Source organism: Syngnathus leptorhynchus, chromosome 16, assembly GCF_054491065.1.
Source record: "Syngnathus leptorhynchus isolate UIUO chromosome 16, UIUO_Slep, whole genome shotgun sequence".
Taxonomy (NCBI): Eukaryota; Metazoa; Chordata; class Actinopteri; order Syngnathiformes; family Syngnathidae; genus Syngnathus; species Syngnathus leptorhynchus.
This window is the reverse complement of record NC_141210.1, coordinates 2515355-2532948: the sequence shown is the minus strand read 5'-3', so window position 1 is coordinate 2532948 and position 17594 is coordinate 2515355. Positions and strand designations below refer to the sequence as shown.

General features: G+C 46.3%; 1 protein-coding gene across 2 annotated transcripts in view; it reads left to right on the top strand.

The window, feature by feature from the left end:
• The window catches only part of LOC147044030 (RNA binding protein fox-1 homolog 3-like), a 154816-nt gene extending 137608 nt beyond the window's left edge, over window positions 1-17208 (top strand). The window contains exons 1-6 of one of the 2 annotated variants that reach the window (XR_015068527.1): window positions 4280-4419; window positions 5871-5949; window positions 9235-9849; window positions 15450-15538; window positions 15612-15705; window positions 16672-17208. Coding sequence is in view for 1 of the 2 variants with exons in the window: in XM_085934328.1 (XP_085790454.1) it covers window positions 1766-1898; window positions 2507-2546; window positions 4361-4419; window positions 5871-5964 (326 nt within the window). In the remaining variant the exon portion in view is untranslated. Of the gene's footprint in view, window positions 1-1765; window positions 1899-2506; window positions 2547-4279; window positions 4420-5870; window positions 6048-9234; window positions 9850-15449; window positions 15539-15611; window positions 15706-16671 lie in introns of those variants that run through there. The other variant, XM_085934328.1, reaches the window with a different exon arrangement.
• Window positions 17209-17594: the final 386 nt, after the last annotated feature.

Here is a 17594-nt window from a genome sequence, read left to right as displayed (position 1 = left end):
TGTGACAGCGGTGTGATTTATGGCTTATTATTGAGGCAGCGTAGCCTATCGCCGGCTCGTTATGAGTTTACCTTTGCATACATCAGAGCATGCATGTTCCATACCAATGTAAACAAACACATAAAAGAACAACAGCCTGTTTCGGGCCACGTCGACAAATGCTAACGAGATGAACATCGCGTCCGGGTCGGATAAATCAACATGGGCTGCTTGTGGTTTGTTAGCCCTAACATGTGGCCGGCGCCCGAGACAAACGAGATACGAATATTCATGCAGTGAAGCAGTTTGGGCCCAATCCTACCGACACACCAGCGACCGACATAATTGCCGCGCACTAACAAGCTGAGGCGGTGTTAGCATTGGCGTTAGCGCACATCTGATGCAATCTTTCTGAACATACACGATGTTGAGCTGAATGGTCACCGCCTTGTTAGCCAAGATGCAACCATGTGGTTGTTGCCTGAGTGAATATGAGACTTAAATAATGAAATAAAGACGAGCTAATTTGGCACTCACACGAAACCAACCAAAAACATTTTTGCCAGCAACATTGTTGGGTTGTGCAGCAGGTTAGGGTGATTGAGAGAGATGGAAATGTGTTCCCTAGTGCCACTAGTGTGCCGGATAGATGAAAGGAATACTTTGAGTTGATGAATGAGGAATTTCTCAGCTTTAATTTGATGCCACTGTCAGTGATAATGATAAAAGACTGCTGCTAGCGCTGTGTGGCTACACTGGGAAGGCTAACGCCGGCTAATGGAGCATTGGGCTAATGCTAGGAATTGTTAAATCTTTTTTTGTTTTTAAAAGTGATGCGGAACTACTTGGAGGTGGAGTGACACGCTGGAGTTTAGCATGGACAGCAAGCGGACGGTTCATCCCAAACGCTTCAGACACACGCTATTAACTCAGCCCGCGCAGATGTCGCTGGCCGCGCCGGAGCACCGTGGCTCAAGTGGCCCGCGGAGAATTCACTTGGAAAGCGAGCGTGGCGGAACGACAGCGAGAGAGTGGCAGGATGAGAAAGGACGAGGCACCAGTAGCGGGCTGCCGCGCGGTGTACCTTCACAATCAATATTTGTCTCATACGTGAGCAAAATATTCAACACTTCAATGAAACTCATCATACTTCATTCATCAGTAATATTGATTTGGAAAATGTCTTCAAATCGTTATAGTTTTGTTTTGCTTGTGGAATTTGGCAGGAACAACAAATTGGTCCTGTGACCAATCAGGACAGAGAATGGCTGATTTCAAATTTCATCCAACAAATATTCGAAATGCTTCTGTAAATATTGCTGCGGTACGCTATGTCTGATTTTTGGTGGCGTCCCATTGAAATGGCAACCCGGCTGAAGGTTAACCAGCAACGTTGAGCCCCACTTGGCCCGCGACCCTCCCACGTCCTTCACCCCCAAGCTCGGCCGCCACCGCCGTTGGCCCGAGCCGCTCCCAGATGGCTGGGAGATGGGGGTCACCGTGAGGTCGGCCGAGTCGGGGGACGGGGAGCGGGGGGTTCGCGCCGTCCCGGCCCATCTGCTTCATTTCCCCCGCGGGGAGCTTGTGAACATCTCGTCACCTTCACCTTTTTCCAGCTCGGTGGCAATCTTGCGTCCGTTACCGATAATGACGCTAATCGCTGCTGCGTGGGCCTCAAAAGTACAAAAATAAAATGGGCATTAAGTCATTCAAATGTCAACGGATGGATATATCAAAGTTAATTTGCGCAGCACCACAACAATCTGTCTTTTGTGTGTTTTCATAGTAACGGGCTTCCCTTACCCCGCCACGGGCACGGCCGTGGCCTACAGAGGGAGCCACTTGCGAGGTCGGGGGCGAGCCGTCTACAATACCTTCCGCACGGCCCCGCCGCCGCCACCCATCCCGGCTTACGGAGCGTGAGTAGCGCTTACTGTCAGTTTTGCTTTGGGTTTGTTTGTTGTTGTTTTTTTTTAATGGCTTCCTTGGCAAAGTTGAGGTGGTCCACGAGACATTGTGTGCCTAACTCGGTGGTTAACTCGGTGTCCTAGCAGGTATGTTCATTTTGGTGTGTTTGGAGAGTGCTGTAGGTTCTCCGAGTGGGCGCCGTGTCCTTGCCGCTACCTTGTGTGCCTGTGCGGTTTGTGTGTGCGAACTCCAAAGCTTCAGGGAGCAAAGATAGCATTAGCGCCCACTGCATAGCTGATCTCTCGGCTTTGAGAGACCTCACGGACACTCGCTTTTGCCTCTTATCTCGCGCTGTCTGTGTGTGGGCGCACGTGCGTGTATTTATGTATGTGTATGTATGTATTTGAATCAGAAATCTGTTTTGATTCAAAGTATGTGAGTGAATGGAATCAAACTGAATGCACAACTGAACAACAAATGTATTTTGATGGATTTTTTTTCCTCTTTACTTTTTTATTATTATCCATATGAAAGCAAGATGCAATTACTCAACGGTTTTGGCTTTTCAATTCAAGTCGAAGAAGTGCTTTCTAATGCGCTCCCATTTTGTCCCTCACAGGGTGGTGTACCAAGACGGCTTCTATGGCGCCGAGATCTACGTGAGTACACTCTGGGTGGGGGGCTGGAGGGACCCTTAGGGAATAACCCGATCCCCCCCCAAGCATTGGGCAGCGATTAAGTCGGCGTCGCCTGTGCCAAGAAATCTGCCAAGAACATTTAAGACCCCCTCAGCTCAAGCAACCTCGACTTTCCCGTTTTGCGCTTTGCAGGGCCACGGACGGGGTATCCCGGTTCACCCTCAAGTAGGGTGCGGGACTCGCGCGGGCCTAGGCATAGCCGTACTGGAGATAAGCGAGGGCGGCCAAAGATAAGAGGCCGTGGAGATGTTTGTGCAGGCGATTGTTGCTTCAGGGGTGAGCACGGCCCCTGATGGGGGAGGGCAGGGAGGGAGGAGGAGATAATAGCCAAATTAGCACTGTTGCAAAGGTGGGGCCGATGGATGGTGAGCGTACCCCACAGCACCGTTGATGCGATTGGAAGATGACACTTGCCTCTCACTTTCGGGCTGGAAGCATCTGATAGTGAACAGCCAGAGATACTATATGACCCCCCCCACACACACACACACACACACACACACACACTCTGCCAACCGCGATGGTGATGCGATGTCGCCGCTGTTTATCGCAGACACCCACCGCGCGTGACCGATTTGTGTTTGTCCAGCTTGTTCTGATAACGAGAGCAAAGCCGTCGCTCCGGCGAGGCCTGTCGACGCACACGCTCACTCAAGCCGCCATTCCACAACAACACAACAAGATCACACAATTTGTTTTATGATCAGAAATTTAAGGTGGAGAATATTTGCGCTGAATTTGAGACACATCAACTCGCAAGGCAAAATGGCCGCCTTCACCTCAGTGCCGAGGCGAGCGAGCCGAGCCGGAGTCACGGCGACGGGCCCGCAGCCGTCGTTTCGGTGAGCGTCTCCCTTTTCTGACCTGCTAACAAACGAGCACAAATCTCCCCCTCGCAGATGTCACGTATGCTAATGCGTGCACACGTGCGCGTCTCGTGCACGCCCGCCGCGACACAATAACAAATGTGCTGCGCTGTCGTGTGCGCCGTTTGACAACACCGGCGGCGATGATTTATGGCCCCGCGTTTGCAGCTGCAGTTGTAATCAGTCCCGAGGCGTGGCCGTCCCGCAGGAAGTCGTACGCCCGCCACTTCCTGTTCCCTGCGGGAAAAGAAACCCAAAGGGAAAAGCGGGAGGGCTGAGGCCCATAGGGCTCAGCGTGAACCTCTAGCCTGAATTCTCTGGGAGTTTGAAAATGAACGGGCGCTGCATTATTAAACGTCACCTGAGCGGCAGCGCGCAGGACCCAGATGGGCGGCCGCTAATAGAAAAAAAGTTAGGCAACTCAGATTCATTTTTCACAGAGTTAGTGCGGCGCCCCAACAATGAGCTCCTTAATTCCTTCTGCACTCTGGCAAATGAACACCCTCCCGACGCCGTCACCACACCCCAGCCACCCCCGCCACCTCCGCCACCCTCGCCACTCCCGCCGCCGTCTTACTCAATTGGTCGGCCGGCGGCGTGTCGAGGAAAGAAAAAGGATGTTTAATAATGCAGCGGGCGACTCCTGGCTCTCAAAATGCCACAGATTTGGCTGCTCGGTCAAATGTTCAACTAATTAGCAGCCTCACTTTGCAACTGATTGAAAAGTGTAACGATTCGATTCGGTTTGACTCGGCCAGATTACGAGTCGATTCAATACGGTATGATGCCGTGACCTTTTCGTTTATGATCAATCCACCACAGTTGCGATTGAAATCAGCCAGCATTGGAGCTACGTGTTGATCGGCGCCCTCTGCTGTTTGAAAACGTTTCTCGGTGTGTGTTTTCCAGGGTGGCTATGCAGCGTACAGATTCGCCCAGCCCACCACCACCGCCGCCTACAGCGACAGGTGAGCGTCACCGTCTTCTTGCTAGCCGCTAGCCAAACTAACGAAGCGGTCCAGTCAAACGTTTTTTGTTTGGAAGCTCGGACAAAACCGGGGATGTGCGAAACTCCGGCAGGCGAATGTCACAAATGTCAACTTGCTCTCTGGACTTCTCTGACATCCGAGTAGAAAAAAAGGCAAGAAGAACAAGAAGAGCAAAAAGTAACCTTGCAGGACTTGAGCTGATGTTCAAATTGGGAATGCGCCGTGTGAACGATTGCCTGAGCGTGTTTGCTGATAAGGAGCGTGCGTGTGCGTACACGTTTGCACCTGAGAGGATGAAGATCATATCCGCACTGTCAACATTTATCAGTCGGGGAAGTAGAAATCACAAATTGGACCGGAGTGCAACCGCTGCTTTTTTTACCCTCATTCAATTTTCTGGAGACTTTTCATGTAATTGTTACGGAGAACTGGCTTTGTTTGTTTCAGTTTGTTTGATTTGCGTCCCGTTGGGAAAGCAGCCAGAAATTGCAAAAGAGCGCAAAGGATACAACCTGTGTGCGAGTCCGCTTAGTAGACAAGAACAAAAAATAAATAAATGTGTCTGCTGTGGAGGAAAACTAAACCAAAGAGCCAATCACGGAAATGTTGATTGTCGCAAAGGGTGAGGATCAAATTTTGCGTCCCAGCCATTGATGGCGTTTGCATGACGGACGCTCTCAACGCTTTGCTTTATCGCCACATTGGTGGGCTGGCTCTTGCATCTTTTTCTCCTTTTCCTTCTCTTGGCCTTCCTTCTTCTCTTCCATCAGCATCTTTCACTTTGGTCCGGCAGAACCCATCGAATGTAACCGTGAGGACATGCTGAGGACATTTTCTCCTGCGGGGGTCCACTGACCCCCGATTGGGTGTCGCTCACTCCTGTGAGATTCATTCTGGCTTTCTAAATTGAAGATAAGAGCAGCTGCCAAGAAGAGCATGTGCCGCTCCTCCAGATAGCCTCTCTGACCTTCACTCGCGACGCTCCTAAAGGGCCGGCCGGCTTGCTGTTGGAAGTTGTCTCCTTGAGGATGACTTCCGCCCTTTTATTTATTAATTTTTTTGCACTTGATTTGCCGCCCTCGCTCCTCGGCCAGTCTTATCTGCTCGCCGCAGACCGAGTGGAGGAAACATGGAAAGTAAATAAATATGCGTCTTGTCCCGCTTGCGAGAGGAAATCGCGAGGATTAGTTCCAAACCGGCCATGATGAAAAGCTGGTAGGGAAGGGGGAGGGGGGGCACCTCCAAGCATGACCGGGTTCTCTCATTTTTGCTTTTTGTCTACCGTCAATGATGGCAAATGTGCTAACGGGGAAAAAAAATGGTTGGTGACCTCCCACACATGAACCAAGAGCCACATGCTGCTTCATCTAGACTTTGATCACATGAAGCATCGTGTCACTAACACACAATTGCTGCGCGCTCTCTTGCAGCTACGGCAGAGTCTATGCAACGGCTGACCCCTACCACCACACGATCGGCCCCGCCGCCACGTACAGCGTGGGAACCATGGTAAGACCCCCGTAACCCAAACCCATCGTCTTTGTGTGTCTCTGTGCCACACACTCACAAATGCATAGTGTTAAAGAAGTGGATGTAACATTACAAAAAAAAAAACATTTGAAGCAGGTTTGTTCTGATTTTATTGGTTAGTTCAATTGGTAGGCACCAGGTGTGAATAACATTAATCCGGATGTAAATAGGCTTTTCAACCTTTTGTCCACTTCTTTTTCACTTTATTATAATTTCACACACACACACACACACACACACACAAGCACACTTGCACAAACTCAAACTATAGGGACAGAAAGACACACCCATAAACAATTCACTCACACACACACACAAACACACTCGCCTATCTAGGGACAGACGCACACACCAATAAAGACCCAAGCGGTGTTTATTCGTGCAAGCGGTACCAAATTTTGACGGCGGTGTGTCGAGCCAAGCTGGAGCGTTAATGTCTGTTTTTAGCTAGCGTTTGCAGCTATCCTGAAACATCAAAGATGAAAAGTTACAACAACAACAAACGGAAATGTTGCTTTCATTCGAAACAAAAATGGCGGCTTTCTGTTTTTGCTTGTGCGCTGGATGGTGAGTTCATCAAACGGGGACGGAGCCTTTAAAGGGTGGGGCAGCTGGGGGGGGCTTTTTTTTGTGAATGATCAGCAACATCCGGCTGGCATGTGTGCATGCATTCCTCCCAAGTTGAAAAAGCGCAGGGTTCCCCTTCGGTGCAGCTGCTAGCTAAAAGCTTTCATTAATTACGCCATCTTATTTACTCTTCATTGCCGTCTTTAAAAAAAATGTGCTGCTTTATTTATTTTTTTCGGCGATTTCCTCCAAATTTCCTTCCATGATATTGGAATCCCCACTAAAAATATCTGTACGCGTTTTCATTTAAAAAATCTTCTACAACTAAATAATAATACTAATAATACTAATTTCGTCTGAGGTTGGAAATCTTTTTGTGTGGAAGTTTCAGACAGTAAAAAGAGCCTTTGAAGACATTGGCTTTGGATTCCTAATTGCGGTAGGACTAGTCTTTGTGCAAGTGTGTGCGTGTGTGTGTCCTAGATAATGTGAGCCTGACTCGAGGCTGAGGTCCCGCAGCGCTCCTGGAAGATTCCACCCCCACATGAAAGGCATCCGCTCTTAAAACTCTGCCGACATCTCGCTTCTTCCTGCTCTGAAAAGAACAGAAAGAGAAAGACAGGAATATCAAGAAAGGGAAAGGAAAAAATGAATGACAAAAAGAAAGGGAAGAATGAGACAGTAACAAAAAAGACAGAAAGAAACTCAAAAACATTTTTGCCCAAGAAAAAAATCATAATCTTACTTGAATAATGATAATTTTCCCAGAATAAAATTTGCTAAATTTACAAAAAAAAAAAAAAAGATAAAAGATGGAGTTAACTAGACATTTAACCAGAAACAAAAACAAAACCAGTTTTTGCTTTTTTTCCCCGTCGCCATCTTTGTCAAGTGTGATGACTGGAAGGAAATTTGAGGACAAAATCCGTCCGTCCAAACGAGTGCTGACGTGGATGCTGATTGGTCCTTTTTCATCTTTGATGTTGCAGGCTAGTCTTTACAGAGGAGGCTACAGTCGCTTCACGCCCTACTAAAACCAACAAACAACACACAAACACACACACTAAAACCAACAAAAAAGAACTCTTGAAAAAAAAAAAAAACAACCCCCACCCCCAGTGTGGAAACAAGGCTCCTCCCCAACTGACTTTTCTACCGCCGCCTTTTCCACACACTCTTTCGCCTTCATTCTTTTTTTGCCTCCGCTTTTTTTCGGGGTCTGTTCTTTGTTGTTGTGATGTTTGTTTTCAACGAGGAATTGTTCGCAACCTCGTGCGTGTATATAAATGCCAAACATTTTTATGCTTGCAAATAATGGATGTTGAAACAAAATTTGGGTCGTCATTTTGTACATGGTTATGCAAGTATGAGAAGTAGAGTGGGCTAATCACTTCCTAGGAAATCACAATGTCACGAGTGAGCTATCGCTGGAGCACAGCGAACAACTCCCCCTGTAGGTCAAAATTGGAACTGTTATTGCAATGATTCTTGATGCAGTTTGCCCACTCTAGTTGTCAGCAGCTCAAATACACAAGCTGAGAACATTTATCGACCCACCGACAAGATTTATACTTATTCCAAAATAAAATGGAAAAAAAGCTACAATGTACTCCAGTGTAGCACCAATTGTACATAAACATGTTTAAATGTACACACACGTCTGTTTTCTATCTGTATTATTCTATATGTAACGGGACGTTTGAGGCCAACGTAGACTTATTTTAACAGTTCACCAAATATTTTGTTACCTTATAATGTTGTCAATGTGTGAGCTAAAGTAACTTGATGTATGTTCGAATAAAGCCGTTAGAAGAGCTGCTTGTTAGAAAAGTTTTGTTTGTTGGTTCTCAAAATGACTTGTAAATTGATGAGAATGCTGCTCATCAGTAGGATTCACATCAATGTTTCTTCTTGTACATTTTTTTTTTTTCCACTCCTCAAATCTGTGACATTCACATCAATACAATTTGTTTTGTTTTCAGCTCCAAAAGCTAGCGCTACAAAGCTTGGCCGGCTAATGTAGCGATTTCTGCCGGCCAGTTGAGTTGTTTGGAATCACTGCGAATTAGCATAGCAGGCTCGGGGAGGCTCGGCGGCAGATGTTGGCGATGGCGGACGCTGATTGAAGGCGTCACTTCGTCTCCTGGTGGACACTTCGGGAAGTGGGGGCGGAACGTCGGCACTACAAAGCGGCAGCGAACTTCCGGCTTTGATTTATTTACCGACGGGAGGCACGTGGGGACGGCTCGCCGTCGCCGCCGATTAACCGCCGTCGACGCTGACGGCAGTCCCGGGGCGCCACGTGCCAGACTTTTCACTTTGCGAGCACAAAAAGTTGCAAAGTGGGCCGGCATAAAAAAAAAAGTTGTGATGGGTACTCTCGCAAGCGGAGGTGGGGTAGGGCAAATGGGCTCCTCACCGCGCAAAACCACTAAAAACATTTGCAACTCATCGACGTCGCTGCATGCAAGACCTTTTAAAAAAAAATCTGAAACATTAGTGTCTGAAATATTGATAGAATCCTCAAAATAAAACCTCTTTTCCTCAAAAGCACTTTTAAATCTAAAAAAGTATTCAAAGTTTCTCAAATTGAATATTTACAAATTGGAAAATAATGTTAAAATCTCTTCTTTTTTTTCAAATCTTGTCTAAATTTTATTTTTATTTTTTTCATTTTGTGTTGTGTGTGATGTGCAGTAAATAGGAAACGCCAGGAAGAGGAAGCAACACTCATCATGGTTGGACATCGCAGACGTAACGACGGGAGGGAGGCATACAAACCGGCGGCAGGAGCATCGACAGCCGCCTCCCCCAACCACCGCGAGCCGACCGTCTTTTTAGGGGCGACCGGCCGGCCAAGAAAAAGGACAGAGAGAAAAAGAGTTCAGATGAGAGGCGTCCCGTTATTATAAAACATTTTATTTTTCTATACTTTTGTCACGTGTGTGTATAAAGGCGTATAAATATATATATGTACAAATGTCTTTTTATGTTTTACGGGGGAGTCCAGAACAGGCGGCCAGATGTGGCGGAGGAGGGAGAACCTGCACCTCCTTCTCTTCCTCCTCCTCCTTTACTTTTTTCCTCCCCGTGGACGCTGTCGTGATGTCACTTCCTGCCGGCAGCACTCCACGAAATCCTCTTTGTTTTACGGCGCCCCCGGTGGCAGAGGTTCCGCCCACGGCCGAGGACTGGACAGTCGGTCGTCGGCGAGTCGGGGTAGGTTGGCCGACGTCGGGACTTCCCAGAGGACATGTTGACTGGCGAGGTCCGCCTGACGAGGTTTCGCAGAGGCCGAGGCCACGTCCGCACGTATGCACGCAAGTTTGCCAAAAACAATTGTTCATTTTTACATACAGTACACGCAAACGGCGGGATTTTTTTGCCTTAAACTTGAAACTTTTCATTCGCCTTGAAGTTATTTTTTTCCCTCTAAAATATGCCTTTATTCTGATAAAATCCTGAATTTTTCACATCAGTTTAACGTAACTCATTTGAGTTGAGTTCATAATTTTTTTGTGTTACCTGATTTTTTAAGAAACATAAAAATTTTCTTGAACACATGCAAAACATGATTGAAGATGAAAAACATTGAAAGGAATTTCTTGATTTTTTTGGGGGGGAAGAAATTGGATTTTCTTTCAAGATAAAAAGTTATTCCTAAAAAGAAATACTGATTAGGTCTTTGGGGCCATTTTGAAAGAACTTTTTTTTTTCTTGAAATATTATTTTGTCAAGAAAATTAGACCTGAAATTTTCTTGAAAAGTTTTTTTTCCCACAAAAAAAAAAAAATTTAAAACCATTATTTCTGAACTTTTTTTCCTTCAGAAAAAACGAAGACTTCGAAAATATATTATCATTAAAAACATTGTGATTTAGTCCATGGAAATTTTAAACATTTTCCCTCGAAAAGACCACACCTTTTTTTTCTTGGAATTTCTTTCTTAGAAAAAAAAACAAACAAACAAAAAAAATGACATCATTTCTTAATAATATGCAAGTTTCCCAAACGTTTTTTTAACAAAAAATATCAGATTTTTATCCTCCAAGTGTATATTACTTTTCAGTGCGGCCCTTCTGAGTATTTTGACGTTTAGCTGTTATTTTCACTTTTTTTTTTTTGCTGTAAAGATGTCTCTTGTGAAACAATGGGACGCGTACGTGAGAACGTGGCCTCCGCCAGTACCGATTTGCGTGCTTGTGTTGTGTGTTTCTCGAAGGGGGGGGTCTTTGATTTTTTTTGTCAGTTTTTTGCGGTGGCCAAACTTTGTCAATTTGTACGAGGAGTGGCTGTCCAAGGTGTGGAAACCGGAGAATGTCGGTTGCGTTCTTTGAATGTACTCTTTCTTCTCTGCGTGGATTATTTACGTTGCTGTACATAAATATATAGACATATCTATTCTATGGGCTGTGCTGATGTCAGGGAGTATATGGGGCGGCCACACGAGCTCCCCCTTTAGATTTCAGTCCCCCTTCCCCCCCCCACTAAATATACCCCTGATATTTACTGTAACATGTGATCATGTGTTCTATGATTGAAGGTGATTGTGTGGCCCCGCTCCCCACCTCGACCCCCTCCTCTCTCACCACAATGGAGGACTTCACCTCCTTTTGGCTTCTTCCGTCTGTCCTTTGTGGGGGTTTGAACGCGCGGCCTGAGCTCTTTGATCACTAGCCAGCGGGAGGGAGCGCCCGTTAATGCTAATGCTTGCCCATGGGCGTTGGGGGGTGGTGGTGGGTGGGGGGGGCAGAGTAGAGATAACCAGCTATGGGTGAACTCACACTAGGCTTTTCCAACCACGCTTCCGGGCCACTCGAAGGCCAAAACCCAAACCTACTTTTGATAATTAATCCACAAAGTGAATGAATGATTGTCCTGGTGTGAGTATACCGTCGCGATACCTTTAAAGGGCTTGCGGCCGCATGCTCAAATTCCCCTACAGGAAAACCGCCCTTTATTCCACACAATTGATTTGCTTTGGTCAAAAAAAAACAACAAACAATAAGACCCCCCTCCCCCAACCCCTCTGTTGACACTTCCTGTACAGTAGGACGACTTCCTGTGCAGCGTCCAATCGAGTGTCTGACTAGGCAGGCGGAGATGAACAACCGCCCGCATCGCGCGTGTCCTCCGCCGATGATCTATGCACTAACCGCAACCACCACACGATGTCACTCACGCGCACACGTTAGCAAGACTGTTAGCAAATGAGACATGTACCTTTGTCGTTGATTTTGTTTTCTGGAAGACCAACTGACGATGAATTCAAATTTGAAAAAAAAGACCAAATTTTGCATTTGCGAGGCTAGCCTGGTGGTTCATGTAGCAGCTGTATTAAATACGAAAACACAAAAAAAAGTACTTTAGTGTGTAATGTCAGTGCTTCTACACAGACGACCATTATTATTGTACAGCATTAGCCTATAAACATACCATTTTAGGTCCGCAAGTCTTCGAGTCTGCTTTTATTGATCAGCCTTTCTCTGATCGAGAAGGAAAGACTTCTAAGTCAAGGCATGTAACCGATGCATGGCTTCACACTGTTGGATCGTTTTTCCTTTAAAAGCGGTAAAGCAGCTTTAAAGAATATGTTTCAATGACACCTAAAATCCAAATGTTAGCCATTAGCATAGCATAGTATAGCATAGATGTATATGCATCAAAATAAATGTATAGTTTAATGGCAGAAATTCTTTTCATCTGTTTTCACTGCTCAGTTTTAACGGGTAAATTTTTTAGGTGGAAAAGCAGCTTTATTATTTATTTATTTATTTATTTTACCACTTCCGTAGCCTCTTAAACCGCAAATTCCACATTAGCCACTAAAAGAGGCGAGATGTGCCAGTTTATGACTGAAAATCTCTTTGTGATCGTCTGTTTCCATTGTCAAGGCTTTGACGAATGTACTGTACATAAACGAAGACGTGAACTGATGTTAGCTTTCTTACTGTTGTATATGAATTGAATTGAAGGTGGTCAAGCAGCTTTAATCCTCAATCCAAATGTAAACCATTAGCATAGTACATATTCATATTTTCACATCGAGTCATTATTAATGTAATACTCACTAAAAGTGTCTAGATGTTCATTTTTATGACAAAAAAATCCAGTCAGTTTTTATTGTAAAGCTTTTGCTTGATATAAAAGTGAAATTGTGTTGGCTTCTTACTGTTGAATATTGTTAAGCACCTAGAAATCTTTTTTTTGTTTTGTACTTTACCAATTCCGTAGCTCTCTGAAATGCAAATCTTACTCATTAGCATATCGTCGCTGTATATTTTCACGTCTGCAGTTTTATCCAGCGTCCGCGGCTCGCCACTTCCACTGATGCTTTGCGGCAAACTTGCTGTTTGTTTAGACGCTTGTAAAGAACCGCGACTCCGACGACTGGTCTTCCACTCCTTTTGTAGCCACGCGAGCGAGCTTGCGACGCTTGACGCGCGTGACGCCAAAGCGGTTGTTGTTCCTCTCCGCTCCACCAGGTGACACCCCACCAGGTAGCCGCTCCCCAACACAACCGGGGCCCCCCTTCCCTAAGTGACCGCCACCCAGTATGTGTGCCCCCCCCCCCCCCGACCTTTTGTACTCTTCCTGTTCTGTACATATTAACCCCCATTCCCCACCTCATCCTAACACAAGAAAAAAAAAATCCTCCTCCAAAAAATGTGTATTTTGTTCAAAAAACAGCAAATTTATTTATAAGGATTTTTTAAAGACTTTATCGCTTTCTGCGTTTTGTAAATGTTCAAGGTAAAAAAAAATGTTTTAAAAATGTTAAATGGCTATATTGAAAGGTTGAAAAAAAATGTCTCCCACTTTCCTCTCTTACCCCGTACTTCTACTTGTGTTTTGTTTCTTTCTCTTTCTGTATGCTTCTCTTTCCGTGCTTCAGATGAAGAGTTCTATTTATTATGACATTAACGTTATTATTATAATTATGAGTAATTATTAATATCATCATCATTCATTATGACCATGAATAAACTTGTCTACTTCAAGGCGGCGTCTGCTGCTGTCTGTCATGAAATGCTTTAGTGGTAGCATCTGTGCCACATCTTTGCTTTATCATGTTAGCGGTTAGCATGTAGTCATTAACATGCCTGACAACTTAGCAAGCCTGTGTATCCTGATGAAAATGTCTTTACTTTCAGCACCCCCAAACAATGGAAATTAGGTGGGCGTGTCTTTTCGTAACAGGGCACACCAAAAACTCTCAAGGACCCATGCCTGAAAGTGAATCGGCCATTTTAATTTGAAGAGGCCATTTTAACTAAAATTCCCCCTAACAGGGTCCCCTAAAAAGTTAGAAGAAAAAAAAGTCAGCCCTCAGCACAACTTTCACCAACAAGACGCCACGCCGTATATCATCACATCACGAGGCAACAAAAAGCGCCACGACAGGCGAGTAAGCGCAGCGGCGGCGGCGGCGCAAATATTCTGGACTCCCCGGTGTCCTTTTTTGGCAGCAAATGAAATGAACGCGGATGATTCATGAGGCAAATTACGAGCGGATCCGACCCGGTTACAACCCAGTTTGCTTGTCAGTTCACTCAAGTATTTATACGACCGTAATTAATCTCAGACACCACTGCCGGAGAAGAGGGAAAAAATGCCGAGCGGGCGTCCTCAAAGGCCAAGCATAACAGTCACGAGAAAAAGAAAAATCTGAATGTGAGGCCGCTAATGCTTATTGTCCATTTGTCTGCTTTGACAACTCGTTGAAATTACACTTAATTGGATTAATTGTGGTGAAATGAGAGTCTCTGAGAAAATGGGGATGAATGTGATGAAAGCAAAATGATTGATTTGCAGTTTGGGTCTAAGAGAGACAGCGGCCTCTGGTGGCACAAATGCCAAAGTCCCAATGATTGTCACACACGTATCAGGGTGTGGTGAAACTTGTCCTCTGCATTTAACCCATCCCCGTGTGATTTTGATCCATCCCCTGGGGGAGAGGGGAGCAGCAGCAGTGCGGCGCTCGGGAATCATTTTGGTGATCTAAGCCCCCAATTCCAATCCGTAATGCTGAATGACAAGTAGGGAGGCAATGGGTCCCATTTTTATAGTCTTTGGTACGACTCGGCAAGGGTTTGAACCCACAACCTTCCAGTCTCAGGGTGGACACTCGGCCAGTGAGCTGGTGAACAGCACCACGAAGCGCTACTGCTCTCACTGGGCCATAAATTTACTGTTGGAATCGTGTTAAACTTGCGTAGAGTGGCAATAATCATGAAGAACTGGAAAAAATTGCAACCCAGACGTTCCCGAAAGTTTGTTTGGTTTCAGTTGAACAATCATTTTCTTGTGCGTTCTTATCTGCGCCATGACTGCGAAAGTTTTGGAAGAAACTTGATGAATTAGGCAGGATTTTAGTGCGGGAGTCAGCAATTGTAGTTTGATTAAGACGACTTTTTAATTGATGAACATTCCCGTGATTGATGAAACAGCGATTAGATTTTTCCCCGGTACAAACGGAAAAATATGGAGGGGAAAAAACATGCCTGATAAATCATCCTACACGGTATCCATCATGGTGCGTGCGCGCGCGTGTGCGTGAAAGCAGCAGGTTCCTCGTCGACTGCTTTCGACAGAACATCCATCAGCGCGCCGCTCCGCCATCTGCCGCTCCACTGCGGCAGCCGCCCGCCCACCCGCCCGCCCGGCTCGGCCGCGCTCAGCGCCATCTGCAGCCCGCTTCCCTCCCGACAGCACAGCACGCACAACTTCGACTTGAAATGAGCCTCTTTTTTTTTAATAGCCTACAACAGTCGTTAAAACACTCCTGATTTTATCGCCCGTGCAAAAAAAAAAAGTCCGGTAACAAGCATAAAAGGTTGTCGTGGCAAGGATTTGATATGTTAATCAATAGGCTCAGACTGTGTGGATTAATTACTGTGTTGGCATTTACAGTCTAGTGGACATGATTCCCTCCCGGAGGAGAGGCTGTAATACCTGAACTGAACAACAGAGGGTGACAAATACCAACAAAAGACAAACAGGTGCGAGTTCAATTGTTTTACCTCGTGGTTTAGGATCTTTACCAAACTCTTCTCTCCAATTGTATGCTAGCAGGACCTCCAAAGCGCCTCCCATGTCGGACTGACATGACCCAAGTTCACAGCCAGCTGGCCCTGAGCTCACCTCTCCGCCTTCATCAAGCCAACAGGTAAAATAATGATAAGGAGCCCAGAGAGGAGCTAAGAATAGAAGCTTAAGTGCTGAGCGGGCAGAATGGTGACGCCGCCATTTGTGCAATGAGGTGAGCTCCCGTTTATGGCCGTCACTCCGAGGGTAGTGCAAGGGCAGGGGGGGCGGGGCGGTGCACACATGGGGCCTCCTGCGGCATCGGGCAGGTGGGGAAACCCGCGATCCGTGGAAAGTGGGGAAAGTAGTTTAGCTTAATTGAAGACATTCAAGATCCTGACCTTCACCCCGACACTAAAACCTTCCCAAACACACAATAACTGTCCCTTAACCCTCCCTTAAGCCCCAAATTTAAACCCTCTAATCTAAGCCATGCAGCCCTAAATGTAATGATGAAGATGATGATGATGATGATGATGCATGGCTGCCCTCGGCCTGCTGGCGCCGTGTTGCCAAGTGGCGCAGGATTTAGCAGCACCGCCACTAGTGTCCATCTGCACACCGGATTTGAAATGTGGTTTCGCTGCGACCCGTCTGTTGTCCGGAGCCTCTGGAGACGCCACGGGGGTTGGATGGAGAGGGCCGTGCCAGGAAATCTTCCGGCAGCCTCTGAAATTGTGGGCGGGATCAAAATTTCACCTCGTCCACCTGATACAGGAAGTTGGCTGTTTCAGTTTGAAGGCGTCGTTTGCGAGAGGTTGCTCCGAAAGCATACTTGAGATTGTGTAAATTTGCTCGCTACCAAATTTGACTGACGTGCACTCGACAGACGAACGTTGAGCTTTTCGAGCCAGCTGACGCGATAACGTGATCTTTTCTCAAGCTTCTGTTGCCTTTTGTTTGCACGACAAGAGAAATTTAGACGGCGAGTTTGCAATCGCATGCTGGCCTGTGAGGCTGCGCTGTGAACAATCCCACATGTTGCGTTTAAGGCAGTTTACCAAGTGTTGTTTATTCCGAGTAAATCCATTTTTTATTTCTCCTCCAGCTGAAAGCCGGCCAGGCTGCGAATGGTGTGAATGGACCCAAAAGAAACGAGTGTGACCAGACGAGAGTGCATATTTGATGACACCTCGCCTCTATTTGCGCTTGTCTTCTTCAAACCAGAGTTCCCAGCTTTGGGTGCGTGTGGCCTGTAGAGGGCGCCGTCTACATGCTCATGAAGAACGTCCATCTCTGTGAATGTATTCCGTCGAAACATAGATCACATTAAAGTCCCCATAACCTAACCTAATCGTGCCTTAATCCTAAACATAACTTTACACCTAAAACTAACTCCTAATTTACAATCCTAACCGCTCAACGCTGTTAGACCATCGGGATAAATTCAGCTTACCTCACGGGAAGCAAATTTTGCCCTTTGACCTCATCTTTTTTCCTCTCTCCCCCGGTCACAAAATCGACCGTTTTTGAAAATAGCTCTCGGGCAAACCCTGATAAAAAGCAGAGATGGTGTTTGTAAAAACCATCACAGAGCAGAAGGTTTCATTCTTAGGCTGTTTTTTTTTTCCCCCTCCCGCCCCTGCCGACGGGAAGGCCAGGCCACAGAGGGGAGAGCATATGCCCGCCTTTTGCCTTCCCTTCTGCTACCGCTACTCACTCACATGTGTTACTTCCTCCCCCACCAGCCCACCTGTGCAGATCCAAGACTTGCAGGTTCGGTTCAATGCCCGACCACTGCTACCGACTTGTGCGCCTCCTGAATTGCTTTTCTGTTTAAAAAAAAAAACAAAAAAAAAACCTATACTCATTCCTAAGTACTGAGTATGAACACTTGAGTCACCTCTGCTCACTTTAGAGAGCACCAAGTGCATTTCTCCTGACAAACTGTAGGGAGTGCTCAAGCCATGACCTACTTGAAGCGACAGACCCAATGAGCTGGTCGATCAGAGAGCGGGTGGGGGGGGGGAC